Raw genomic sequence first — 27,884 nt, forward strand, 5'->3', positions numbered from 1 at the left:
GGGGAGCGCGGCGCCGGCGCCCGTCACATGGCGGGCGGGCGGGCGGGCGGGGAGAGGCCCGGCAGGAAGTGAGTTCTGGTTCCTGGGTTAAGGTGCTCGCAGGAGCGAGCGCCCTGTGCCGGGAGCGGCCGCGGGCTCCGTGAGGCGCTCGTAAGTCTGAGGTGCTGCTAACGCCGCTCCGCTGCCTCCCGCGGGGAGCGCCGGGCGCTCGGCCTCGGGGCTGCCGGGCGGGCTGCGGTGCCGCCCTGCCCCGGCCGCCCTGCTCTCTGCCCTACCCTGCCCTGCCGTGCCTTCGCCCCTTCGCGCTTCCGCCGGCCGCTCCGGGGCAGCCGCTTCCCCCGCCGAAGGGAGCGGGGCTCCGGGCAGCGCCCCGGGGCTCTGGGTGCCGCGGAAGGGGCCGGGGCTGCGGGAGCGAGGGCAGCGGGGGGCGGCTCCGGCGAGCGGGGGAGCAGCAAGCGGCGCGCTGGCGGCGCCGGCCGGGGGGGGTGTGCCGCCCCAGCTCCCGGTAAGCCGCAGCCCTTGCCCTGAGCTCGGAGGGCTGGGACGGTGCCGTGGCCACGGGGGCTCTTCCCGGGCTGCCGGCGCAGCGCACCCGTGCGAGGCAGGGCTTCCGTCCCTCAGAGCCAGCTCCCAAATGCAAGTGCAGGGAGCGCTCGGTCTCCCGCTCACAAGTGATTGCCTCAACAGGTTTCCAGTCCCCATGATGATGGCAGTGTAACTTACAAAATATTTCCATTGGAGAAACTGTTTTGAAAGCAGAAATATGTAGAGAAGTGCTTGCTGCTGGATGGCATCTATGTGCTCATATGAACCTATGAGAGGTAGGCACGTGTATTGTGAACGGATGTTTGTATACCCATGATTAGCTGAAGCCTTATTTTTTTTTTTGGTATTGAAGGCGTTTCTGAGGCACTATGAAAACTCAGACTGTGTCTCTGTAGTGATCCGTGGTGCTGGGATTTCAGGATGTGTGCAGCAGAAGGTTGTTGATTTTTCTGTCGGGGCTTTTTTGGCATTCGACTCGCAGAAAATTCATGTTGCTGCTGCTGTTTTTTTCCCACCTGTGCCAGTGAAGTGTTTTCCACTTGAAGCAAGTATTTTAAGAGCATCTTCAGGTTTCCTTGAGTGAGTTTACTTTAAGGTTTGTCTTACAATATTTGCTGTATCCAGTTGTTTTCCAGTGTTCAAGTCTGTACTCAAAGATGAAATTCGAGGTCCCACTGCCTCTGGTCTGGCAGCACAACACTCAAAGCTACTCACATCTACAGGACTCCTTTATCAGGCAAACTCTGGAGTTAATCTCTGTCTAATTCTGTCCTTGTTAGATTGAATATAGCATTTTGTATCGCTGCATCTGTTCTGACTACATATTGCTGTTAATAGTTGTGAAAGAGTCTTTAGGATCTAATGAACATCTAGCATGTCAGTTGCTAAAGATCAGGGTTGTCAGCTTTGGGCTGAATACGTTCCAGTAGCTATATTGATGCAGCATAACTGAGCTTGGTTAAAATAGTGGGGGTATTTGCTTTTTTCCTCCTAACTGGATGAAGGGAGCAGAGAAAATGACAAGGAACAGTTGGCAATTTCCCTGATAAATATTGATGCCTATGGAGGAGAAGCAGGAAAAGGAGCCAGTTTTTTCTAATTGCAAGGAGTTCTGGATATGAGATAACTGCTTCTTATGTTATCTATTTATTCCAGCAGCAGGCAACTCAGGGTGTGACTACAGAGCAGTTTAATCCAATCTAAATCTAGACTGCTGCAGTCCTGCCCACGGCTAGTCTCATGTTCCCACTACCTCTCTGTGTTGGTAGTAGTGCTCCAGCAGCCTTGCACTGAACTAGCTCCTGTTGAATTTTTTTGAGGAAGTAGGCAGCTAGTTCTCTGGCACAACTCAACTGTGTAGCATAAAAACACTGACATTGGTACAAATAGGTGGCAAAAATACATGGCCTGAGATTGGGGAAGGCAGGAATATCTTTTCCTGTGGCAGTGTAGACTTCTATCACCATTACATAACCAAGACTTCACATTGCAATTTTGAAGTTCATGCTGCCATTGAAAACAGGAATTCTGTCTGCCTTTTGCTTATGTTTTCTGCTCCTACGTTGGCTTTCTTCTACTGACACAGGAGCTTGTGCTATCATGCAATTTGAAGTGGTCCATGAAACTAAAAAAAAAAACCACGGCAAAAACACCTTTAGCATCTAGTTTTAGGCTGTATCAGTGAACTGACCCAGCGTACAGCAAAGCTGCTTGTGCTTGCAGAAGCAAAAGGGTGGGGTGGAAGCAGAAATGAGTGTCAAGAGTATAGGGGAATACAGGACCAATTCCTCTGATGATTCCATCTCTAAGTGTCACCAGTAATTAATTTTACTGCTTTCTGCTTTCTTACACGGAGTGTGGGTTTTAGGGAGCTACCAGGAAATTAAGAATTGTGAACATTTTTTCCACAGAAATGGACCATAAGCAACCATTCTCCTTATTCTTACCTACTGCGTAGAAAATAAGGCACAGTGCTACAGTTTTGTCTGCTGGATCAATTGTTTCTGGCACCAGCAGTCCAGAGGAGAGTAGAACTTGTTGTTAATGCTCGCAGTCTGAATCAATCAGTCAGTAGAGGACTGGAAGTTAGGCATAAATTTAGAGTGCTGCTTTTTTCCAAATTGAGATTGAATTTGCACACCTTCATTTTCTGCAAATAGTGAGTTGTCCGGAGCTGAACCCCGTTCCCTCTATTGGAAGCTGAACTTAGTCTTTTAAATCTGCTGCAGCCAATTTTTGAAGTTACCTTTTATACGTACAGGACACTACAGTTGATTAAGTAAACTGTAACAAGCTAAGTGTCTTCTGGAGAATTTCAGAGAAGTACAAAATCAACATCAATGCAAACTCTGCAAGTTTTTAAGGAATGTGAGAGCACGTTTTCGATCGCTTTCAGCTGTAACAATACCCTTCCTCAGTTTAGTACCTGCCCCTGCAGACAAATGTAGTATCTTATTTTTTGACCTACATAAAACAGTCCTTCATTTGAAATTGAAAGAAAGTCTATCCATCTGTTTAAAGATGTGTCCCAGGTATTAAAGGGAATGTTCCAGTTAGTGGAAGGTTACTCTTTGAGGGATGGGGAGGGTGTATGAAGTAGTTTGTATTACTAACTGTGTTTTCAGACAGTAAACATGTAACTGAGATTATAAACTAATAAACTGGTGTTTAGAAAACAAAAACCTTTTACATGAAACAATGTAGAAGTTACACAAAACTTTGTGAATTTCAATAATACTTGTTGTATCAAAGGGTCCCTAAATGTTTCCAAGCTGTCAAAGAATTTACTTTAAAGTAATAAATTAAAGTAGTAAATATTACTAATAAAGTACTGTCATGCTGGAGTTGAGACACAATTGATTTTGCAATATACGCGCATCATTAAAATAATGTTATCAGGACAAAAAGATGCAACATCCATACAGTACTACATTGCACTTTCTAGGAAAGTCAAACCACTTTTTTGTATTAAGCATCAGTGATGTAGAAGATATTCAAGAGCAAGAAAAAATGAACAAAAGCTTCAAGCTGCAGTCCTTAGGATTTTTGCCAGGGTCTAGGACAGGTTATCCCTTCTTGCTATGGCTTATCCTCTCTTGACTGCATGTTTCCTTAGTAGTGTCTGTGGTTTATGCACGATCCCAGAAGATAGTGATAGGTGACAGTGGCTGTTCACACTTTGTGCTGTGAGGTAACCATGCTAATATTGAATTAGGAGAGGAGATGTGAATTACTGCTGTTTTTTTGTTGTTGTTTTGTTTTGTTTTTCCATAGTGCTGGCCCATTTTTGCTGTTTTTGAGAATTCACTACCTATCCTTTATTACATTACAATAAATTTTAATTAAATATTTTTTGGCATCTATTGTTATAGAAGTAAAGGATCTGTATCTTCAAAGTTCAGGCTCTCTTGAAATTGAAGTTTGTAACTAGTTAATATTGTTGTAGTCTTATGCCTCAAGGTTCATGAGCATTATTTTCAGGAGCTGATACTGAAATTGATCACAAAGAGTAAGAAGTTGATTGTAATGTGTGAAAAGGTCTGAGTCTTACTGGTTGATATTACTAATTTTTTAGATAAAAGATTTTTTAATTCACCTTTTGGTGCTGCATGTATTTTTGTTTTTAAATATGGCATAGAATAGGTTGTGATGTGACCTAATGTTATTAACATTTTTTGTATTTGTATTGTTTAATGCCAAAAGCTGGGTTTTACTTTGTTGTGTTTTAATAATGTCTGTTACTTCACAATTGCATAAACATCAAACTGTTGGAAATGTTATAAATTTAGGTAACTGGTGATCTGCACCAATTATAAGTCCCAGCCCTCAAACACTGTAACTATGCATACATTTACAGGTTCTATGCATCCAGAATTTGATTAAAAGTTAACCTGCTTTTACTTAGCTTTTGTTTAAACCTATTTCTGAGCATAGAATTAAATGTTGAGGTGAGCAGATCCGTAGTTCAAACTACCATGTGAGTTAATGCTCAAGCATACTGCATATATTGCGTGAATCTGATAATAATACAAGTGATATTATATTTATTTTTAGTTATATCTTCTTTTTCTTAGCTTTCTTTTTCCTTCTGATTATTTTTCAGGTCTTTTAACTTGACCATCCTTTCAGTGATGAAACAACACTGGGAATTATGGACAAGAACATCGGAGAGCAGCTTAATAAAGCTTATGAAGCCTATCGACAAGCATGCATGGATAGGGACCATGCTGTGAAAGAACTACAGCAAAAAGTATGTGTTGGGTTCTGCACTGTATTTGTAAAGCCACCCCTTCTGTGGAGGATTGTGGTACATGTAGATTTCGGTTTCACTTTAGCTAGGCACACTTGAGTACATCTGTTAAAGTTGAAAATTACAGTTATAAGACCAGGCCAGTAAACTGCAGAGTAATTCATTAAGGTGTGAATGTAGTAGGTGGCTTCCTGGTTTTCAACCTTTAATTTATTATTATTTTTTTAAATTTTAAAGATGATAAGAGTGTTTTCTGTTTTGAAGGATTAATCAAGCCTTTTAATGTAAGCAGCAGAGATGTATATGCAAGTTACCCAGCTTTAATGAAGGATATCTTGAAATTTAATTTGGTTTACTCAAAAGTGACCAAATTTTAAGTTATTACTGTAAATAGTTCAATCAAATTAAGTTATTAAATAGCTTAAATTAAATCGTTTTGTGTTAATAGGAGAATATGCCACATGAATTATTAATTTACACAATATAAAAGCCAAACACCTTAGTGTGTTAAGCACTGCACAAGCTATTAGGACAATATAGCTTGAAACAGTTACAGCAAACTTATCTTAAAATGATTAGAATATATACTGATTTTTAAAAAATAATCAATCTATACAATTTTTCTTTAATGATGAAGCAACAGAAACAGATTCTGGAGGCATTCTGACCAGTAAGGAGCACCTTTGAATTCTTATTTAGGTTGCTGTTGTAAAAAACATTGCTTCAGCCAAAATTCTTCTAGGACTTCTCATCATATGTGCCAGCATATTGCAAAGCTATCAGTTTGGGGCTTTGTGATACAAATTTTATTGTGCATATACTTCGCAGCAAGGAAAACTCTGTTAGCTAACTGCAAGGCTTGAAAGTTTTTGACATGACTTTCCAATACTTCAGTAGAACAGGTAGGCTGGGACTTTATTCGGGGGCAGGTGAACCATACTCGATGTCAAGTTATATAAGCAGTAGTACAATTGGAAGTAAGGAAATGCCTACTAGAGAGCATTCTGATAGCTGGGTACGATCTTACCATCCACAGTCATGTCAAAATAAACTAGCCAAGGCACTGCAGAACAAGTATCAAGTCATTCATCCACTGTTCAGCCTAACTATATGCATAGTCTGTTGCAGCAGTGCCGATGCAAATCTGTAGAGTTTTCTGCACTTAACAAGCACAGGAAGCAAGTCAGATATATTTTGTGCTGAAATTGCAACTAACTTAACAAAAGGCAACATACTTTAGAATGTTTGAGAATCTTTTGAATTCCCTCTCTTATGATGAAAAATTAATTATTTGAAGGAAAAACAGTCAAGTTAATACTTGTGGGGCATCTAACCATCTGAAAGAAATTTCTGCCATAGAAAGAAGACATTGAATACAAGGTCAGGAGATAGCTCTCTTAAAGTCCATGGAAGAAAATCAGAAAAGTGTGTGAGATCATTAATGTTAAGTGAACTAAATGCTTGCAGTATTTCCATCTGCATTTTCTCAGGTTCAGAAATCAAAGGTAAAAGCCTTTCATAAAGGATTGCCGTTTGTTCAAATTTTTGCCCTAATCAAACTTTCAGTAGTTGATTCCATGACTTCAGAAGAGAATGAAAGTATTTTTTCAGGAAGAGTTGGTACTATAACTAGTTGGGGTATTTTTGTTTGTGTTGTTTTTCAGTCTTTTTATTCAAAAACCGTGAGTTTGGTTTGACCTTTGTACAGTGCCTGGCTATAGTAAATTCCTCTGTTCATTGTGTGGCCTTCACACATTGTTGGATTGTCCACCATTCTGTTGTTAACAGTTTACTACTTAAGTTACCGATAGGCCACTTGTTTTGCCAGTCTCTAGAGCTGGGAGCCATGTCAAGCACACAGAAGCCAGAGTCATCTCGGCCAGATGGTGTTTGATACAGATGGATGGTTGGTTGTCATGCAGATCTTCTAGTTGGTAACTTGTTGCTGCCATCTGACTCAAGGAATAATTTGTGCACACTGGCTGTCAAAAGCATCTTCTCTTCTGTCTGTTTTAGCTGTCATGTCTGTGCTCTGTACAGAAGTGTTGACAAGACATTGCTGTTGTACATTTTCAATTTGGTTCTCAGTGATTTTTCTGCTTCATGAGGTCTCTTGGTAGCTGCTGGAGTGTACTGCTCTTTGATCACTTTTTTTTTTTTTTAACTCTCATAGTACAACTACTACCTGGCCTTTTAAAATAAATTTTGTTTCTAGGTTTATTCCTGCCTACTTCACAGACAAGCATATTGGGCAGTAGGGGTGTGTGGAATTTAAACATGACTGAGATCAGAGAATTAGAAAGCAGTATGGATAAATTATAAATAGAAGTGAAGACATACCTGTCTTGTCCCAGGTATTGACATGTTCAATAATAGGCATATTCTTAATTCCAGACAAATTCAGTGCATTTCTGTAAGTTTCCTTGCTGGTATTTCACAAGTTTTCTTGCTGGTTTTTAGTGCTACTGTAACTGCAACATTAGGGATGTGCTAATGAAATAATAGTTCTTGAATATTAGCATCTTCCTGCCACCTGACCATGTGTTCAGTTAGCTGACTGTCTAACAACATTCATAGTCCTCAGTGAAATGTGAGCAGCCTTATTAGGCTCTGTATGGCCTGGTTATAGCACAAAATAGAGCGTAACTAGTTGAAGAATGGGGCTGATTGGCTACTCTTATTTTCTGCTTGTTTGCTTCCCCCCCCCCCCCCCCCTCAGTTTTCTAGGTTAGAATACCAAGTCTACTGCACTCGAAGAAACAGGCAAAATCTCTGTACGTAGACAATTAGTTACTTACAAGGTTGTAGGGAATAAGCAATGTTGATTTAATTTAAAAACCTATCTTTCTGAAAGCCAATTTCTATATAATTTATTTGTTAGAAAATACGGGGGAAGAAAGTTATATCTTTCTATGGATAAACTAACTGACCAGCATTCTGAAGAAGTAAATGCTGTAGTTCTAATTTTAAACCCTGTGTGCTACAGCTATGAAAGAAGATTCCTATACTTAATTTATCCTATCCTCTATAACTGCTACAGTTGAAACAGTTACTTAAAATCAGGATTTATTTATTATACCTTTTCTAATCACTGCAGTCTCAAAAGTACAGACTTGCCAAAGGTGACTGTAGCTGGGTTTTCATGCAGAGGTCCACAACTACAATCATCTTTAAAAATCAGAGCTGTTTTTTATATGCTAAATAGGAGACCCCTAGTCAAAACAAAATAAGATTAATGCTAATTAAATTATATTTGCAGACAGAGAACTACATGCAGCAAATACGTGAACAGCAGGAACAGATAGAGCTTCAAAACAGCATTATTGCAAAACTGAATTCACAGTTAGCTGCTCTGAATGCTAATAGAGGTATGTACTCCAGTCTGCACATTATTTCTTTTTATGCTGTGTTGCATTGATGAATAGTTTTGACTTTGTTGCTTCAGCTTTTACAATATACATCTCTCAGAGCACTATCATACTTTTCTGCGAACGTGAGAGTTAACACAAATGTGCTGTTTCAAAATCTATTTATAAAATGCAACACTTCTGAGGTCTCTCTGTATCCTCTTCAAGAAATGGTGAGATTTTCTTTAGATGTAGAACCTGCTCACACTGAAGTCAATAAAAGTTACGAAAATACGGGTTCAAATCAATCACTAGATTAAGCACGTCACATATTAATTTTACAATTATCTGTTAACAAGTTTAACTCATAGGTTGTTCTAGATGTGAATGCTATGGTTATGTCTTTTACATTAGACAAGTCTTGTGATGCTGATCTAGTGGATAACTGAAGCTTTATAGCAGGTAATTCTCTTTCAAATCAAATAGTCATTGATGGATAATTTTCTACTGTTTGACTGTATTACACAAATAAGAGAAGAGTCAGAGTAACCATGTGTTAATCTGCCATGCTCATTAAATATTTATTCACACTAGCCTAACACTCCTGATTTTCATAAATAATAGCAAAGTAGTTGGCTTTTACTTTTAAGAATACATGTACATTCATTATTGCTAGATGAGTCTTGCATTGTCTCTAAGCACAGAATTGGGTTTCTCTTGCTTGTTTAGTGTGAAGGCTTACTCAAGGAAAACAGAATTTAATGTCAGCCTAGCATATTTTGGTGGGGAAAGATGCAGTGACAATCAGTTGCTTTTTATTTTAAGGTAATGTGCATCCCTACATTCTGATGCATGAAGACATTGAAACCTCCAACTTATCTTTTAGCCAGCTCTCTGAAAAACTGAACATAGCAAAACGAAGAGAGAGACTCTTAAAGGTATGGTCATCTGCAACATGTTTAGCATAAGATCACATTTGTGATGTGATGATACTATGAGAACCTAAAGAGAGAACTGAGATTTTTTGTGGTTGAACTGTTCTTCTTCCAGTATGAGATCTTCACCTGAAGTGCACAAGTGTGGTGCCCTATAGTCTGATTAGTTGAACTAAGCATCTGTCTTTGGTCCTTCTTAGTGCAGTTTTTGTTTGCTCCAGCTCCCTAGAATAATTTTCGTCAGAAAATAGGAACTCGCTTATTTATTTCTTAACCTGCCAAAACCAGTGGTCAGGAAGGGGCTCCCTCTTTCTCTCGTGAGAGCTATTCGCGTCGCAGCCAGTCTGCATATTTTTGCAAGACGAAATGAAAAATCTGCACTCAAAGAGTAATGAGGTGGGAAATAAATATCCATTGCTCTGGAGATGCTGGTGATATGTTTGATTTTTTTTAAATAGCTAGTTTTAATACAATCTCTCTTCCCTCTTCACCTATTCGCTGAAGTAACACTTAAATTTTCAGTATAGCCTGTTGAGAATAACAGGAATAAGAGTAAAACAGTAGTGTAGAATAGACAGGAAATACCGTGAATGGATTTTGCATGTTGAGCAAAGACTGTGAAAGAGATGCACAAAGTTGCATTGTTCTTATCCTAAGTCATCCTATTGTGTTTTGGGGAGCTGTCATGTAAAGCAGCAATCTCTTATTTTTGAATATGAGTCTCTATAACAGGGACTGTGTAAGGCAATGTTAAGAAGACCTATATGAAATCAGGCATTTGATTTAAAAATAGTTAGCTTCAGAATTTGTTTCCTAAGCCCAAGCTATGAACAAAGGAATTATGCTAAATTCATGGAAATGCAGTTTTTAAACAGAAATGTTAATTTTAAAATAACTGTATTGGATTACTGATGCTTATTTAATTATCTTGAAGAAATCTCACTTAACACTAAGCCTTTCCAAACATTTTAAATGTACTGTTGTCAAAGATTTATATGCACTCGTTCATTTAAAAAGTAGTCTTTATATAATTTTTCTACACTAAAATCTGTAATCACAAAATGTTATTTTTTTCCTAATCTTTGCGTTTTATTTGTAGTATAACACAGGGTTCACTCTGTGATGGAACATCTTTGCGTATTTTTGCATTTTTCTATCTTGAATTGGATAATAATCGTATCTGACGGTTGCATATGGAGATGTGACCAAGCCTAATATTCCATATTCTTGTTTATGATTGTTCAAGGACAATGGTTTTACATAACTTAGTCATATAATGAGAAAGGGAGCTGTGTTATCTGCTCTTCTCACATGAAACACTGAGAAATTGTGATCTATACAATACATTACAGGCAATGCATGAGAGGCAGGAATCATTATTTTAGAGGCTATTTTCTTAATGGAATATGTTATTTGTCTTTATCTGCATTTTGTTTTAGTCAATTATTACAGTTGCCTCTCAGCAATAGGCAGTTCATCTGGATTTTGTTTCATCTGTGCCATAAATGGGAAGATTTTTGATATAACTCCATGCAGAATCAACTATATAGAATATGTGCACTTAAGCCCAGGCACAGTCCCCATCTTCCTGAATAAATGAAGTCAGGGTAAAAGTAGAAATAATAATAGCAATAATGGAGCTGATTCTTCACATGACAGGTAGTCAACTAGTAGAGCTTCCTAATCCAGACGTAAATTGGACAACTTCATGGAAGATAAATATATTGAGTTAATAGAAATGCAGAAACTATGGCTAAGAAGGTCTGGGAATTTATTAAAGTTTGTATCATGAATGCCTCCTTTTTTCTTGTACTCTTCCCTAGACATCATCTTTTGACTTCTTTTAGACCAAAAAGTCATCAACCTGCCATTGATTCAGTGTATATAATTCAATGAAGTGCTGGCTTTTTTGGCTGTTCAAATTCAAAAGCTCACATATTTTATTTGAAAGCCTATATTTTTCTAACCACATTCTATCCACATTCTGCTCTAAACAAAATGAAAGTTGTCTATAGCCATTGTCCTCTATTTCATTAACTCCTTTATTCTACTTCTCCAGAAAAAAAAAAAATCAGGCTTGCAAAAATGTACAATTCTGGATAATAAATAATTAAAGACTAATTGTACAAGTTAAAATGTTGCTGTCTATCCTTCCTTGAAACTCAGAGTTTCTCCCATGTCTGAAATTGTGTAGGTTTATCGATACCTATTGAAACTGTCTTTTGCTAAGTCCAATAGGATTTCTTTGGAGGACTGGAGAACTATATTCTGTTCTCCAGTAAAGTTAATAGAAATGCTGGATTGCTTGTAATAGGTGCATGGTTAGACCTTAAATTTCAGAGGTTTAAAATGAGGTAAGGATTAGCTTTCCTGTTTTCCAACCTCAAAAACTTGGCCATACTTGTTTATTTTGTCTGCTGTTGCCTATTTTCGTTGCCAGTGTGCCATAAAATGCTTTTGTCAGGCAGTGGCCTGGTCAGTACCAAACCATATACAAAATTACCGGGTATTTTCAGTCCTCTGCTTGAGGAGACCAAAGAGACCTAAACTGCTGCCTTTTCAGGTGCTGTTTTTCAGAACTGCCTCGTTCAACTTTATTAACTAGGAAGAATGTGGATCCTGTTGCTGTTTCAGAGACAAAGCTGTCCAGCAAACAGATGTCAAGCAAGCAATGTCCAGCAAAGCTTCTTTTGTGTTTTATTTCTAGTACAGAGTTAGATACCAGAATCATTGCAATGTCCGTAAAACAGGAAGCTAAGTCAATACCTGTGAAGAAAATAAGATTGGTCAGGAACCTCAGTATAAAACGCTGTGTGGAGTTCGTTGATCAGAATTTCTTGTGCCACAAAAATGGTGAAGAAACTGTGTGTCAGGAACGAATAACGCATATGGCGTACAAAATTGTTCATTCTACAATAAATGTTTAGGTTTTCCTCATGCAGGCTGTAAGCAAAGGAATGGCAGATGTATGGTAGTCATCTTTGTGCTTAAAAAGACTTAAGTGACTAAGAGCAGCTACTGCAGCAGTCTTGTACAGTTGTGTTGCAGTCAATATCAACTTCACTGGTGTCAGTTTTTCTGTCTTTGACACAAAGCTGTACTTTATGATTTTATGCTCACAGGTCTATGTATTTAGCTATCCTTTGCTACAGATACAATGTGTGCACTAGGATTAGTTAGGCCCTGCTACATGTTCTAGGAAATTTTGGTATTGGTAGCCTTTTCCTTATTGCTTCATCCGTTTAGGCTATCTCTGCCCAAAAATAATTAAAAGTTTGTGCTTAAGCTGTTAAAAATCATTACAGTTAATATTCACTGAAACCACTTAGAGTAGTTTGTAAGTTGAATAGTATTTTTCCTTAAAACCATCTGCAAGCTTATTCATCCTAGGAAGCCACTGAAACAGGCCGTTATAGCACACTTCAGGGAAAAAATAAAGGGACCTGCATTTGCAGCAGCAGTCTGGGCACTGACTGGCTGTGCAGCGACTCTGCTGGAAAGGATCTGAGATCTTGATCATGTACCCTATGAGAAGAAGATGCAGAAACTGGACTTGTTCAGCCTGTAGAATAGATGGCTTCAGCGGGAACTAATAGTTCTCCAATACCTACAGGGAGGTTATCAGGCAGGCAGAGCCGGGCTCTTCACAGTGGTGCACGGCAAGAAGATGAGACAACAGGCATTTGAAACATGAAAGGTCCAGACTGGACATAACGGAAAACTTTTCATTAGGAGGATAGCCAGGCATTGGAAAAGGTTTCTAAGAGATATTGTTCCCGCTGCTGCTTTGATTAGGAGGTTGATCTGAAGAACCTTTGAGGTCCCTTCCAACTTGAGTATCCTATGAAGTAAGGCCTCTCCAAAAAAAAAAAAGATACTGATCTGTTCATAATACAGATGTAACCTCTCTGTTGGTTGCTAATACCAGCATTCTTAAAAGATCCATTATGTGGCCAAGTCCTTAACTGAGTAGGTATCACCTGTGTGACATACTTGATGGCATTAAGCTAAAACTTAACGCAATTTATAAACTTTACCACATTGTTTGCAAACACCCAAATTTGGTCAGTATTAGAAACTGTAAGAGGATCAACATATGAGAGCTTGTATTACCAAAAGATCCCCAAAGATGTAATAATTCTGCAAGTGTTTTTCCTGGTGTGACAGGCTGACAGTGCACAAGACTGATGACTTACACTGGTATGCACTGATACATCTTCACTGCAATATGTTGAATGGCTCTTCTCACATTGGTTCCCACGTGGCTTTTCTCATTGTTTTCTTAAATCTTGTCCCCACTGTCTGTTGGAAAAGATAGGAAAAATGGAAGAGAGCTACTGGCTGCTACTGCATTGCTCCCAGTTGTCTGGAAGCTTTTCAAAGTCCATGCTTTTTGGAGCTGTACTAGTTCCAAATGGATAAATGGTATGTGCAGATCAACGCTGTATCACAGGCTCACTGAAAGAGTTAGTTCACTGTACTTAAGATAAAGTTGTTCTTCAAGGGCAAGTGCTGTGTTTGACATAAGCTTTTTCCTAGGTGTTTGGATTTCCATGCATCCCATTTTAAAAGGAAAATACAGGAGAAGCTGTGTCCCGTTTGCTTTTTAAAAGGGAAATGGAATTTGACCAAGGAGTGTTTGGGAACCCTGTTACCAAATGGCTCTGTGGTGGCCTGGGGCCTGTGAACCCACAGAATGAAATACTACTGACTTTGTGTTCCTGGAAGGGCAAAATGTAGTTCCCCGTACCATAGGTACTGTTTCTTTTGTGCTTAGATGACCGGAGCATTCCCTGGTAACTATGTTTGGTTTGCTCTGCATGACCCAGGTGGAGAACTAACAGCTTAGCGCTTTTCATATTTAACTGTGGTTTGATGTATGAACTAAACTGGTCATGAGCCATGTTGCTGTATGCTTTCATGTTGTACACAAAACAATACTGAAGCCTTCTTTGTAGATACTATGAATTTGTTATTATTCTTATGCTGCATCATGTTTTTCAGACCGTTGTAGTCTTAGAATAATGTGGAAAAGGTATATAGTTAAAAAACTACGTCCAGCTTCAGCCTGGCTATAACATTCTTCCAGTATTTTCAGATCTGTTAAAAATACTTTTATGCATGCCTCCATCTCCTCTTAACATAGGTGGGGTTTTTTTTTTTTGCACATTGCTCTGTATGATTCTTTTCTCAGTCATCATATATTTCCTGAAGTTGCTCTGAACTTTCTATGCCTCATAGTGCTTTAGTGTTCTTGTTGTGCCTTTTGAGAAAATCCAACCTAATTGCTGTAGCGTGTTAATGAAGTTGATGGTCTTTAGGGTTCTTCGGCCTAAAATCTTCAGATGTTTTGCTTTTTTCCAGAACTGCATCCGAAAACCTTTCTTCTTTTTTTCCTCTGTTGCTGTTGTCTTTTTTTTCATACAATTCCCTAGATTCTTATCTACTATGATGCAGTGTACAGATTCCACACTAGAAGACTATAGAAATCGTTCCATGATCTGTCCTATGAGCTCTATATACTCCCCACAACACCTATCAGCAGAAGACTCCTTCAGCCATAGGAATTAAGAAGTTTGCAATACCTAAAGCAGAAATACCTTGCCAGTTCAAAGGTGTTTGAATGACTGGGTATGTAAGATCTGCACATTGTGCTGAGAGAGGAGTTTTGCATTTTTAGACAATGTTTTGAACCTACCAAGCAGTTGATGTTTAATCCGGATACTTGGGATCCCACCCAAGTCCAGAGCTGCACTGAAGCTCTGATCTTAGGTTTACTGTATAAAGTCACGATTGATACTGGGGAAAAAACAATGCCTTCAAAGCCATTTTTCTGAGTTTGTTTATCCAGATAGGGTAACTTCTTGGCACTAAAATGTTGTGTTAGCTGCATATGCACACATCCATGCTTAACCACCTGGTGTCTCTGTAGACCAGCTCTGAATCTATCCCTGTATGGCTGTCATTGTCTAGTTTGGGATATCTCACTGATAATAATTTCGTATCTTATAATTTACATTAGCATTTACCTGCCTAATCTCCAAACACACAACCTCAATCTATTTAGGTCCCATTTGTAAGTAAAACAAATATTCTTCTCAGAAAAACATTTATTTGCTTTTTTCCTCTTTACCTTGCTCTACCTGCCTACAGACTGTCTTACTGCATTTTGCTTACATTCCATCTTGCAGAGTAAACCCCTTGGGCTTACTTCTCTTGCAGAGACACATGTGGGTCTTCAGGGCACACTTTGCGACACTTGATGCAGTTCAATATCACTGTTTCTAGAGATTTCATAAATTGACTACTATAAGGTTTTCATAGCCATGTTGTTTTTTTTACCATCGATTTTTTTCTTGAAAATTATTCAAGGACTACTTCTGTGTATATAAAAACAATAATAATAATCATTCCTTATATAATTATTCATTCCACCAAAAAGCCCACTTACGTAAAAATTTCCCAAATTACCAGATCTGTAGTTAAAGTGGGGCCAGCCACCGCTTTTTATTTCGTAAATCTTGCTAGCATTGCGGTATTCTTGGGCTTGTTCAAAAAACGAGGTAGCTGCAGAATATCACCTTTAAAATTGTTTAAGATGGATTGAAATTAATGAATTATTATTTTATATATTAAACATACACTATATTGTAAATAAGATGCTAATGTATATGGCAGAGTAAGTGAATCAAGATGGTATTTTTTCTATATTCACTAATATGACTCAAATTCAGAACATACAGTTGTTTTGAGTAATCATCTATGATCGGATACATCTATGTGTAGCAGTAAAAGGTCTTTACTATCAGTTCAAAATTAATATTTTAGCTAATAATACTGGCTTTTATTTATGTTGCAGAATCTTTATTTAGCTTTTTTTGGACTGCTGAGTAATGATATTCCACAAAGCTCAGTTCTATTAATTGTACTGGCATTTCTAACATTGTTTTTTAGGAACAGTTAGAAAATGAGAGCATGAAGTTGAAGCAACTTGAGGACAAAAACAGTCAAAAGGAAAGGAAGCTTGTGTCTATTATTTCCAACCAAGAAGATAAAATACGATCTCTGAAAATTAAATTGAAAGAACTAAATGAAGCACAAAAGAGTATGCAGATGCCAATATACAAAATGGAGGTAAGATAAGATTAAAACAAGTGGAGATAAAATGAGAAACCAAACTTTTGAAAATTATTAGTTTTTTCAAATGTATTTATACTAGTTGTTCTAAGAAAATTATTTTAAATGTCAACATTAAATAGTTACTAGGAAATTATTAATTTATATAAGGAACATAGGAAACTGAACTATTTAATTCATTGATTGGTTTGTGTGTTATTTTTATATTATGTCATTATAGCGTTATATTTGTGAAAACTCGAGATCAGCATTTCAGTTCTATAATTTTCAGTCAGGAGTTTTCACCAAAATTGAGTTGATTTTTTTTCTCTTTTACCCCACCCTATTTTTGTGGTAAAATAGCATCCGGAGTGAAATATAGCTGTGGGATAGCTGTACTGCAGACTGAATGCAATCTTATAAATATATTTTAGCTAGCTAATTCAAAGTGAATGTAACTAAAAGGACAAAGCAACACAACTCGTTGCTCTCAGACTTACTAAGCAAGCATTTGCTTGACTTTTTGCAGCTATTTGTAACCAATGTAGGGACGTTTAAAGCAGCTCAAATGTGCCAACAGGAGCTGCAGTTGCACTTTACTACCAGGTAGGCTATGGGTCAGTGGTTATAACCAATATATTGAAACCAGCTAATTTGGCAAACATATGATCAAGTTCTAAGTCTGATGTGGAGGACATATGAACATACCCGGGCCATCTGGTAATGTAGATCTAGGGGAACTGCAGCTTAGTGACCGATTATCATAAAAACTTTTCTGAATACCTGGCATTGACTTAAAACGATGTAATGCTAGAGTGAACCACAAGGTGGTAGTCAAAGTTAATAACATCCAAAAACCTGAGCGGACTCTTTGACACATTAGCTTTTGATGTGTTCATTGAAAATTTTTGTGAATACATTGTTGTTGTTTTTTTTATGAGCTGAAATTGCTGGATACCTCAGTAACAAGCTTATATGCAATATATAACCTTAACTTGTACATGGTTAAAACAGACTTACAGTGAAGCAATATTCTTAGAATGAGTTTTCTTTCAAGAAAGTATGAGCAGAGGAATGCCACGCTGAGTTGTTAAAAGCTAAACTAAAAATAAGATTTCACACAAAGTAAAATAAATAAATAAAGGGTTTTGTCATTTTGTGAATGTTTTGAGAGCTTCCAGAATGACTAGGTGAAGGATACTGTGACATTTTTATTCATATCAGGGTGAAGAGCAAAATGAATATGCTAACCTGTGATTCTTACTTTCATTTTTTACTTCAAGGTGAAAAGTAAGAAAGTTGTTCCAGATAAGCCTGAATTATCTCTAGGATTCTCTGGTATTTCACCTGGGCATGCAAGGTAAATACTTATGCAACATTTTGTCAACTTATTTTTGGTTGTCTTTTCTGATACTAAGACCTGTTATTTCCATCATTTCCACATAGTACCTTAAAAATTGGGCAGCAGCAGGGTAGGAGAGCAGCAGAGATCAAAGAGTTAGCGAGGGAAGGAAATAAAGCCAGCGATTATGTGGAATCATAACAGGGCTTTGCAGGTATATAGAGTTAAGTTGGGAGGAAGAAAAATAGCCACTTGGTTCAGCAGGAGGTTAAACTCTGTGGGAAATAACTGTGGATGTTAATGCCGGGTTTTGGATAAGCATTAATTCCCTTGCATTAAATCCCTTCAGAGCAGGAACGTACTACCATAATGGATTAACTGATGGCAGCACAGCAGAGGAGCCTGCTGCGCTGCCAGGAGGAGGTCTGATAGTCAGCATGAAGAAATAATTCTTGGCCTGATCCATCCTAAATGAGAGTTTGAAACCAGGTTTATCTGTAAACTGAGGCCAGCCAGCCCTGGCAACAACCAAGGAACCAAAAGCAGTGTATTTCCCAAGCAAGCGTTCCCCCTTCTGCCAGTGTTTTGGGAAAAATATTGACCAAACTTAGGTTTGCATTTTTCACAGGATAGGCAATAATACCACTTAACAACCTTTGCTGGGGTCAAATAGAAGATTCTTAAAGGTGGGGCTTGGGAGAGTATTAGGGAAAAGTATTGTGAATTCTTCCTGTCTTCTTACATTCTTGCCAAGGCAACTGGTTTTGGCCACTCTCTGACATAGACTAGGTGAACTGTGTGAATCTTTAGTCTGAATCATTACTGCTATAGGATAAGAAAGAGGGGAAATAAGACTCTGATAAAGACTTTTTTTTTCGTATTTACTGATGTATATCTAAATGGTTATGGTATATCTACATTTGTTATGGTATCACAAATGCCTAACAAATGAAGAATGGTTTATCTAATCATATGTATATTTTAAACCTCCAACTAAAAACTTGAGTCTTTTCTCACTTCTTATATATTGAAATACCTGAACTTTAATTCCTTCTGTAGATGTTTGTTTCTTGAAGTAAGATCCAGTTAGACATTTGTTTTCAGAAAGAGAAGTGCAGCAGAAGTAAGAGCACAGCTCATGATACTCCTGATCGCTGGACAAATAAGCAGTAGAAAGGAAAACAATTCATCGGATTAAAGAAAAACCCCTGTTGACCTCTTTTGATGCAAAGATGCAAAAGAGAACACAAGTCCAGTTTGTCACAAACTTAATTTTTTCATCTTTATAGTTCATTTTATAAAATCCATTATGTGGTTAGAAATATAAACTGCTCAGCAGGTTTATCTAAATTTCACGATGGAATTTTATGAATGCATCATTAACTGAACAATGTGATGTGTGGTGCCTTTGGGCAAATAAAATTCAAACCAGCATGGAGAGCTATGTCTACTAGTTTTAATGCAGATAACTAAATATCAGATGGCCATATGATATTCTAGAAAAGATATAATAAAAAGACCCCTCAGAATAAAAGGAGAAGTCATATGATGTTGTATAAAAGAGAGGAATGAGTTTACTGACATCTCTCAAAAATGTCAGGTAGACAAAGAAGGAAGGAACAGTAACAAATGTTTGTGTGTTCTTTCTCCTGCAAAGTCTGAAGTCCACAGGAAGCAGTAGAAAACAGTTAATGTGGAATCCTATTTTGCCTAGAATGGGATGCAAACAGTATCTTTCACACTCGTGAAATAAAAGCTTTTCCACTGATACCTGAGAGAATTGAAGGAAAAAAAAAAAGTAAAGGATTTTTCTTTGGGTCCTTGAAGAGTCAGGCCCTAAGCTTGAATGTTTGTGTGTATGATATGACTAAATAGCTATTTGACTATGTGTTTTTTTCTCTTTTCTGCTTGCTTTTACAGAGGAGAACAAAAATGTATATACATATGTTAAGGAACAAGCTATCCAAGAAAAGTAGCTTACACTATTGTTTTTCTCTGGTTTGTGAGTGTGACTAGATTAAAGGTCATAACAAGCTGAAGTGGTTGATGCTTTAATTTGCAATTTGATCTTCTAGGGAGAATCTGGAGACTATTTTCCAGGAGATGAAAGAAGAGTGTCATCGAATATGTATGCTAGCCAGAGAACAAACAGACCAACTGAGTAAATTTAGGATAAAGCCAGAACCTGAAACTGGTAATATCATACTTAAGCTCTTATTGTGATTCAACTGTTTGAAAGCTTTGCTTTATATTTGAAAATACTGTAAATTACACATACATAGAAGTACTTCCACTGTTTACCATCTGCCTTTTTCAAGTCTGTTCACATGGTGCTCAGTATTTCACCAAGAAAACGCACCGCCAGTTTTGGCATTCTATGACGAATGCTCCAAATCACATGCTATAAAAGACAGTCGTCACATCAATGGCTCTCATAATTGTTTTGTCCCTTGGAGTGAGAGGCAGGCACTTACTACATGTGATATCCCATCATACTGTGTGAATGACAGCGCTTGCTTGCTTTTAATTTAGCTGTCAGTTCAAAAGATGTCTGTTATGAATGTCTCTAGCCCCATATCTGTTAGAGGAAAACTGCTGGACTGAGGAGAGTCAGAGGACTGATTTTCTAGACTTCCTTGTGCAGACTTTTAAATACTGTTTTGTTATACGGAACAAGAGCTTAACCCAACATTTCCTGAAAACAAAAGGCAGACTTGATTTTTGTGGCCACTGGAAGAGATCTTGAATGTCCAGTTTTGCTAATGCTTGCATTAAAATATAATTGAAGCTGTTATGGGTATTCCTACTAGCTTTGCTTGGTAGTAGGGTCAAATTATTTAAAAAAAAAATAAAAAAGATTTCTTAAATGATTTCAAAATTACTTGCCAAATTTACATGGTTGAAGCAAAAGACACCGATACCAACACTTGTTTCTAATTAAAGTTTCGCCATTGCCCAAATTTTGTTAGATGTGCTAATGTGTAGCTTATGGCTCCAAATGGCTACATCTGAACTGTAATGTATTCTAGTGTACACTACTAAACTTCATTGTCTGGGGTGTGGGTGCTTCACAGCTTATTCCAGAATTAATTGTTTTTCTTTAAATGTGTTCCTAACTCAACTAACTATGTGAAAAGCTGTACATCATATGGATCTGTTGCATTTTTATTAATTCTGTGGCCCACCTTGTTACAATATCCATTAGTGATATATAGTGATATCGGAAGACCTTTGTATAGTAAATGTACAGAGCCCCAAAAATAAATGGGGAATACTCAAAACACGGGAAATATGGTCCATCTTCTGAATAATTGTTCAGTTTAAATATTTACCTAATTTGAAAGTTGATGGGAGTTTGGTACCTGAATACCTTCTCAAATCTTGTTCATGGTGCCTAACATGTTCTTGGCACTGTGTGTAATAGTTTTGGTTCCAGCTTCTATTTCTGCCAGAACACTTCAGTAAATATATGCAAGTATGTGTTAAGGGTATGGGACAACATAAGTTTCAATAAAATGGAAATGTTTATAGCCACAAATCAGAGAGAAATAGAATTATTAGAACAGAATTGTTTGCTTTTATTTCTCTTCTGATAATTTTTGAGTCAGAGCTAATGTTTGTGGAAAAAAATATATCTTGAACTGATCTCAAAGAGACAAAATTAAGGTTAAGAAGCCAAGAAGGAAAATCAAAAACATCTCAGGAAAAATACCCCAACATCACACCCTGAATAATGATATATTGCTTAATGTTTTCTTCAATCTTTCTTCACAGAAATACAGTTTTCCATGCCGATACAGTGTACTGATAAAACTGATGAACAAGCAGAAGAGCTTTTTAAGCCTCGGGTTATACAAGATATAAATAGAGGTGCATCATGCATCACATCTATCACACCAAGAGGAGTGGGCCAAGATGAGGACAACAACTCTGTAGAATCACTTTCTAAATTTAATGTCAAGTTTCCACCTACAGACAATGACTCTGCTTTCTTGCAGAGCACTCAGGAGAAACCAACGGTTCCTTGTACTGGTATAGCTGAAAACATGCTTCAAGATCATCATTTTAACCTGGAGCACAGAGACCGTGCTGTTAACCTCAGTAAATTGGAACCTAACTCGTTTGAAGCTCGTGGAGTTGATCTCATGACCTCAGCTTTACAAAGCTTAACTACTGTTGACAAAACAAACCCCGCAAATCATGCAAACATGCCCGTAGAAAATACCCGTGACAAAACATGCTTAAAAACAGCAGATACTGGTTTCACGTTTATACCTAAGCACACGAACCAGGGATCACCTGAAGCAATTTTTCCTTTAGAAGCCGCTGGGACAACTGTCAGAGGTCCTCACCAGGTATCTTTCTATAAATACTGTACATTCAAAAAAAAAAAAAAAGAAAAGGTAGCCATGCAGACAACCGGATTGCTAAGGTCTTTGAGACAGGAATAATATAATCTATGAGGTATCTCAACAGTCTTTTTTTAAGCCAATATATTTTGTCAGTTCTTCTCCCTGACACTGAGGTATGTATACAAGGAACTTTTCCAGGGAAATAGGGCAAGATTTTAAGTAGCTGTAAGCACTGTATATACTCACACAAATTTCAGTTCATGTAGATGTTAATTGCTTCTATATCTGTTTCAAAGGTGTCATTAATCATAAGTTGCCCCCTAGATTGCTTTCCTTCTACCCTTGATCTTAGATGAATAGGGCACATAATTGTTTTAATTGTTTTTAACGTACAGCAGAGAATATGACAAATGAACTAATTAAAAAAAAACTAAACAGATAAATACTTCACTGTGGAAAAAACGATCTACTTTTTATCTGGTATAAAGAGGATCTCAGTCCTCCCCTCTAAGAAAACTTAAAATATGTTCTTCATAGTTTAAGCAGTCATTAGGAAAACATAATTATTTATTTTTACAAATGAGTGGAAGTAGACTAAGATACCTAAGTCATGTTTATATAAGTACTTTGAGCTTGAATTTCAGTCGTAGCTACTTGAAGTCGGCGGGAATTCTGAAAGCAAGGCCCAATTGCTGTAGTGCAGGCTAACGTTTCAGCAGGTTGTATCAATCCCATCTCTGAATATTTTGCTTCCTTTGTGTACCGTTCTTCTTTCAAGTGAAATTGATCAGAATTTATAGACTGATTTCTTTTTCCTTTTTTTTCCCCTATATTTCTGTGGCTTTTCTCACACCTCCTGAAAGGAGAACTTTTTGAGAATATACAAATAGTGATATTTAGGGATTCTCTGAAGGTGGATTTGGAATACTTTTCCTCTTTACATTGATGTGTTTTTTATGTTCTTTGCTAATGACAACATACGTGGAGGTAAAAGAGCTTTACCTCTCGATTTTGTTACTGTATGACATGCAAAACTAGCATTTGGGAAGCATTTGTAGGACATCCTAGCTTTTATGATTTCTTCTTCTAACACCAACTCTAGTTTAATTTTCCATTGCAAACCAGTTTGGGATGAAAACTTTAAAGCATAGAAAATTCGCTATTCTCCATTATTTTTATTTTAAACTATATGCCTGATTTTTCAAAATGTATTTTAAATACCTCTCTATTATGCAGGAGATCTCAATTCTATATTAATTTACTAATTATGGGTTTTATTGTGCTTTAATTTTCACTGGATCTTCCGTTAAAATTGTGACTGAGTTAAACAAATTAAACCACTTATTTTGTCACTGGTAGAATTCCTGTGGAGCTGTGAAGTATTCACTCCATTGCTTGTTACTCTTCTATTTTTTTGTATTTTCTCTCCAGCTTGTTCTTTTACTAGTTAGTCTGTGTTTTTCAATAGATGGCACCCTGCATTGTATATTACAGCAAGTGAAACAGCTGGTATGTGATTATAAATTGATAGGGGAGTATGCAGCTTAAAAAGTAGAGAATTGCAGTTGAATAGCAATAAGCTATTCAGCTTATTGTCAGCTATTGGTTTTATCATTGGTATTTCTGTTAAAGAAAAAAAAAAGGATATTAATTTGGGGGCATCACTTAAAATGTAAATGATTTACTTTGTGGAGAAAATGTAATAATGCTAACAGCTGGGGAAAAAAGGCAAATACTGTTTCAGTATTTGTAAATCATATCTACATAGTACTGTAGAACATGTAAGACAGCTTAAAATGTATCTTATCCAGAGGCTTGTTTGAACCAAGCCAATATTACTTTAACATTTATTAATCTTTCTTTCTCAACATCCATCACTTTTGTGAAGCTGCCTTCAAAAGCTGTTTTTTTGTTTGTTTGTTTTTGCTTGTTTGGTTGGTTGCTTTTTTTAGTATTTTTCCTAGTGAATTTGACTCAGCTTTGGAGTTTTTTTCTGACTATTAATTCTGCTGAAGATTTGATTCACAGATAATTATACATGTAGATTAAAATAATATTTTAAAATGTTACTTGCATAAATGCCCTTTTTACTGTATTAACCTTAGCAAAAACTATTAATAATACTTGTTCTTAGTATTTTTACCACCTTTGTAGGGAGTAGTTATGTTACCATCATCCCTACCACTGGTGAAGCTCCAGTACAGAGGAATGAGATACCTGATTTTTTTTCCCTAGTGTAGATAAAACTTTCAAGTATTTACTACATATGTTAACTTATAAAATGGAAAACCCCATAAATGCAGTAGATTTGGCAACAGTAAGTTCTTGGAACTGCTCTCAGTTGCTGTAATAAATTTAGCTCTTTCCTTCTTTGTGGATACTAAATGTGAAAACTCAGTACTGTTTTCTTAGGATGTAACTTTTAAAAAAAACATGTGACTGAAAAGAGCAGCAGATTAAAATAAGCATGGATATTAGTGGACCTAGGATTTTACAGACTACTGTTAATTGAGACTTGCATATAGATGCATATGTTTATCGGTATTCACAGTTTGAGGGGGTTGTTTCTACCAAAAACATTTCTAAGAATGTTCACAATTTTACAAGCAAGTCATTAGTCTATTGATCTTATCTGAATATTGTTTTGAAATGAAACACCCACTTAAATACATCCCTATTCTGAAAAGCATTTTAAACATTCTTAACACTCAAAGAAAGAAATGGAAGTTAAGTGCTTGCTTCAGTGTGTTGCTGGATGAGTATCTTCCCTTGTCGTGCTTCCAAGACTGAAAATCTAACTATGTCCTTAGTGGGATTTTTACAATAATATCTTTTTTTTTAATGGTGCTTTACATAATAGGATATTAAAAACAAGTAATTCTAAACACATTTCATTAGGGATATTTAAGTGTGTCAGTGTCTAGATAAATTTAATATGCAATTTACACCAGCAACATACAATAAGTAGGCTCTTTTAGCTGAAAAGAAGTGGTGTGATTGCACTTAATTACTAATTAGTCAATTTAATTATATGGATTGCTGACCATAATGAAAGACAGTAAATCTGCTACCACTATCTGATAAGCTAAACACTGTTTAAATGAGGAATGGACAGGAAATTGACTCCAAGAAGTTGTAGCTGGTTTAAATGCACGGATTAACCACTATGAAAGCCAGGTTAGTTGTACAGTGAATTATCATAGCAGGAATAAACATTAGATTCTAACTATTTGGCATCATAAATTTGAATAAGAGTTGAAAATTAAAACTCTCTGTTAAGTATGAATAGCAAGAAATTTAAAACTTCAAGAGAAGCTACTCTCTAAAGTGTTCTTGCTTGCCTTTCCATGTGTGATTGAAGCAATATAGAAGAAAGATGAGCCAAAAAAAACTGTAGGGCGCTCTCCTTTTCTAGGTTCCAGCCCCACATAGAGCTGATACCAACTCGCTGCCATTCTGTCTACTTTGCAGTCACAGCAGTAGTTTTCAATTTACTCAAAACCTTATCATCTTGGCCATGTAACTATGTATTTTATCTTATGTTTGTTAATACCAAAGTGATAGAACTTATTTTTTAACTACCTGAAAACTGATAGAAGACTTTCTGAATCCTAGTTGCTATCAAGCTATATAGGCTACCCTCTGACTAAAAGCATGTATCGGGCTCAAGTCCCTATTGTCAGGTAAACAGACTTGCTGGCTTTCAAATAGCTAGCTCAGGTACCAAGAGCAGTAACAGCTGCTGAACCAAATGTAGCATAGTTTACAGAATTGCCTGAATGTATGGATAGATATTCAGATGGCGCTATTGATGCTGTCATGGCAGAAGGAAACCCAAAACTGAGATTATCTTAGACACGTTTACACTAAAAGGCAGTCAGATTAAATAAGTAACTTAAGACATACAACATTGCTCTAGTCATTTTGTAAGTAAACTGAAAATTAGGTATGTACCAATAAGAATAGAAATCAAATGTTTCATACTAGCTCTGTACAAGAAATATATATTTTATCCTGAGGCAAAAATTTGTTATTTCAGTTTAAATGGCTATGATGTCCTGCGGCTTCTACAGTAAAGTATTGAAATACAACGTTAAAAGCCTTAATATTTATCATACTGATATTACAGAATTCTGTTCATAGCAGTATTTATCATTAGTAGATATCAAGGCGTTTTAAGCATTTGCAAGAATGTTATGTTTATGGAACTTTTAAAAAAAAATTAAAAAAATCTTGTCTACCTTAATTATTTAGGATAAGGTAGTAGTTAATGTCTCTGGCAAGGCACGTGTTAAGTACACCTAGTCTAAGGAGGCAGGTATTTTTAATGTAAATATAAACCACAGCATCATGTAAATCATATCATAAACCACAGCACTAATCATTTTCTGTTTCTTTTAGCTCATTTGGCAGCCTCAAGACAATGATTTGCTGGCACAAGCTTATACAGACTCTGAACTGAATCAGTGTGGAGTATGTGAATTCTGTCGAGAAGTTTTCCCACCATCTATAACATCTAAGGAAGATTTTCTTCGGCATCTGAATTCCCACTTTAAAGTACAGTCTTAATGTATGAGAATTCAATGGATCACTGTTTTTGCATACATTTGATTTTTTTTTTATTCAATAGATATGCTAAGAATTTAAGGATTAAGACTTGTAACAAGAACTCATAACTGAAATTGTCAGATAAGCACGTTTTTAATTGTCATTTGACAAGGTAAAATGGAACTGTAAGTCAGTACTGTAATACATTATTGCTTGTTATGCTTCAATATTACCATTGGGATTGTTGTTAAATGCCTTTTTTTCAATTAATCTTTGTCTGAATAGGCTCAAAGTCATGATTATATTTATGAGTACAGATTTGCAGGATTAAGTCCTTAATCTGGGTGGGGAAATTGGTGTAACACTAGCATTTTTTCTCAATATCCAGTTATGATTCTCTTCTCCTTGAAGTAAACAGAAAGGAGAAGTAGGCTCTCATTTTTAATTTCTATTACGAAATTTCCAAATTTAACTTACAGTAGTGAACCTCTTAATTCAGATTCTTGCAAAATCATCAGAGTAATTGATTGCCTAGTGTGCCAAAATTAGGATAGACTCTTAATATAAATCAATGGTTGACTTTCTTTCTGAATTGTTTTCTAGAGAGATTAATCTAACACAGCACATAAATGACCCTTTTGCTAAAATGGACTGGTAGCAGTTTTCTGTATGTCTGATAAATCTTGTTAAAAAAAACTATTTTGTTAACATACTGTTCTAGCATTAATCATCAGTAAAATACTGCCATGGAAAATGGTATATTAGTATGAAGGATGGAATGAGAAAAGGCTAAACTGCCCCTAAAACTAAGAATACCAAAGATCGTTTACCTTTCCTTCTGGTCTGTTATGAAGGATTGTTCAAGTCGGTTATGGCCTAGATGGGCGAGGGGAAAACCTAATAATGGAAATCTCAGTGACTTCAGTTTTAACCTGAATATGCAAGAGTGGCTTTCTCAATGCAATATGAATTTGTGTTTAGATGAAACATTGCATTTTGATAAAGTTTGCACATTTTATGGAATTATAGGGTTCAAATTAAAAAGCAATGTTTTTTTACTAAGCAATTTAAATTAATGATAAAAGGTGACCTGGAGCTTTTTGCATATGAACTGAGTATAGGTTTTTGTCCTGATTTTTGATAATTAGCATTAATTTTTTATAGCAGCAAAGCACACCACTTTTTAAAGATTTGTTCGCAGGTGACTTATTTCTGGAAAAAAAATACACCTGCATCTTTTTTAGAAATGGATTTTTCTGCAGTTATTTGCTGTATTTTAAACATCTCATGTTTGTGACTGGCTGTCAACAGAGTGTAATAAACAGCAGTGTACAGTGCGTGTCTGCAACGTGGCCTGGAGAAAGACTCTGTCACTGTCACCAGCTGCAAGCCCCCTGTGGAGCCAAGCGAAATCCCTCTGCGGGGAGGGTCCCGGGGCGGCAGGACTCC

The 27,884-nt window shown here is 36.9% G+C and overlaps 1 protein-coding gene across 4 annotated transcripts; it reads left to right on the plus strand.

The window, feature by feature from the left end:
- Positions 1–27,772, plus strand: TANK (TRAF family member associated NFKB activator). Of its 4 annotated transcripts, none has more exons than XM_083840855.1 (10): positions 1–150; positions 688–821; positions 4,649–4,795; positions 8,055–8,163; positions 8,968–9,080; positions 16,032–16,211; positions 17,477–17,553; positions 19,611–19,729; positions 21,310–21,890; positions 26,289–27,772. In XM_083840855.1, exons 3-10 carry the CDS (start codon positions 4,697–4,699, stop codon positions 26,454–26,456), a joined length of 1,446 nt encoding a protein of 481 aa, XP_083696981.1. In that variant the 5' UTR covers positions 1–150; positions 688–821; positions 4,649–4,696; the 3' UTR covers positions 26,457–27,772. The 4 variants fall into 4 exon arrangements, with proteins under 4 accessions (XP_083696981.1, XP_083696984.1, XP_083696982.1 ...); XM_083840856.1 differs by having other exon boundaries at positions 104–161; XM_083840857.1 differs by lacking the exon at positions 1–150 and adding an exon at positions 241–505.
- The last annotated feature ends 112 nt before the right edge of the window (positions 27,773–27,884 follow it).

Source organism: Anser anser (genome assembly GCF_964211835.1).
Source record: "Anser anser genome assembly, chromosome: 6".
Lineage (NCBI taxonomy): Eukaryota > Metazoa > Chordata > Aves > Anseriformes > Anatidae > Anser > Anser anser.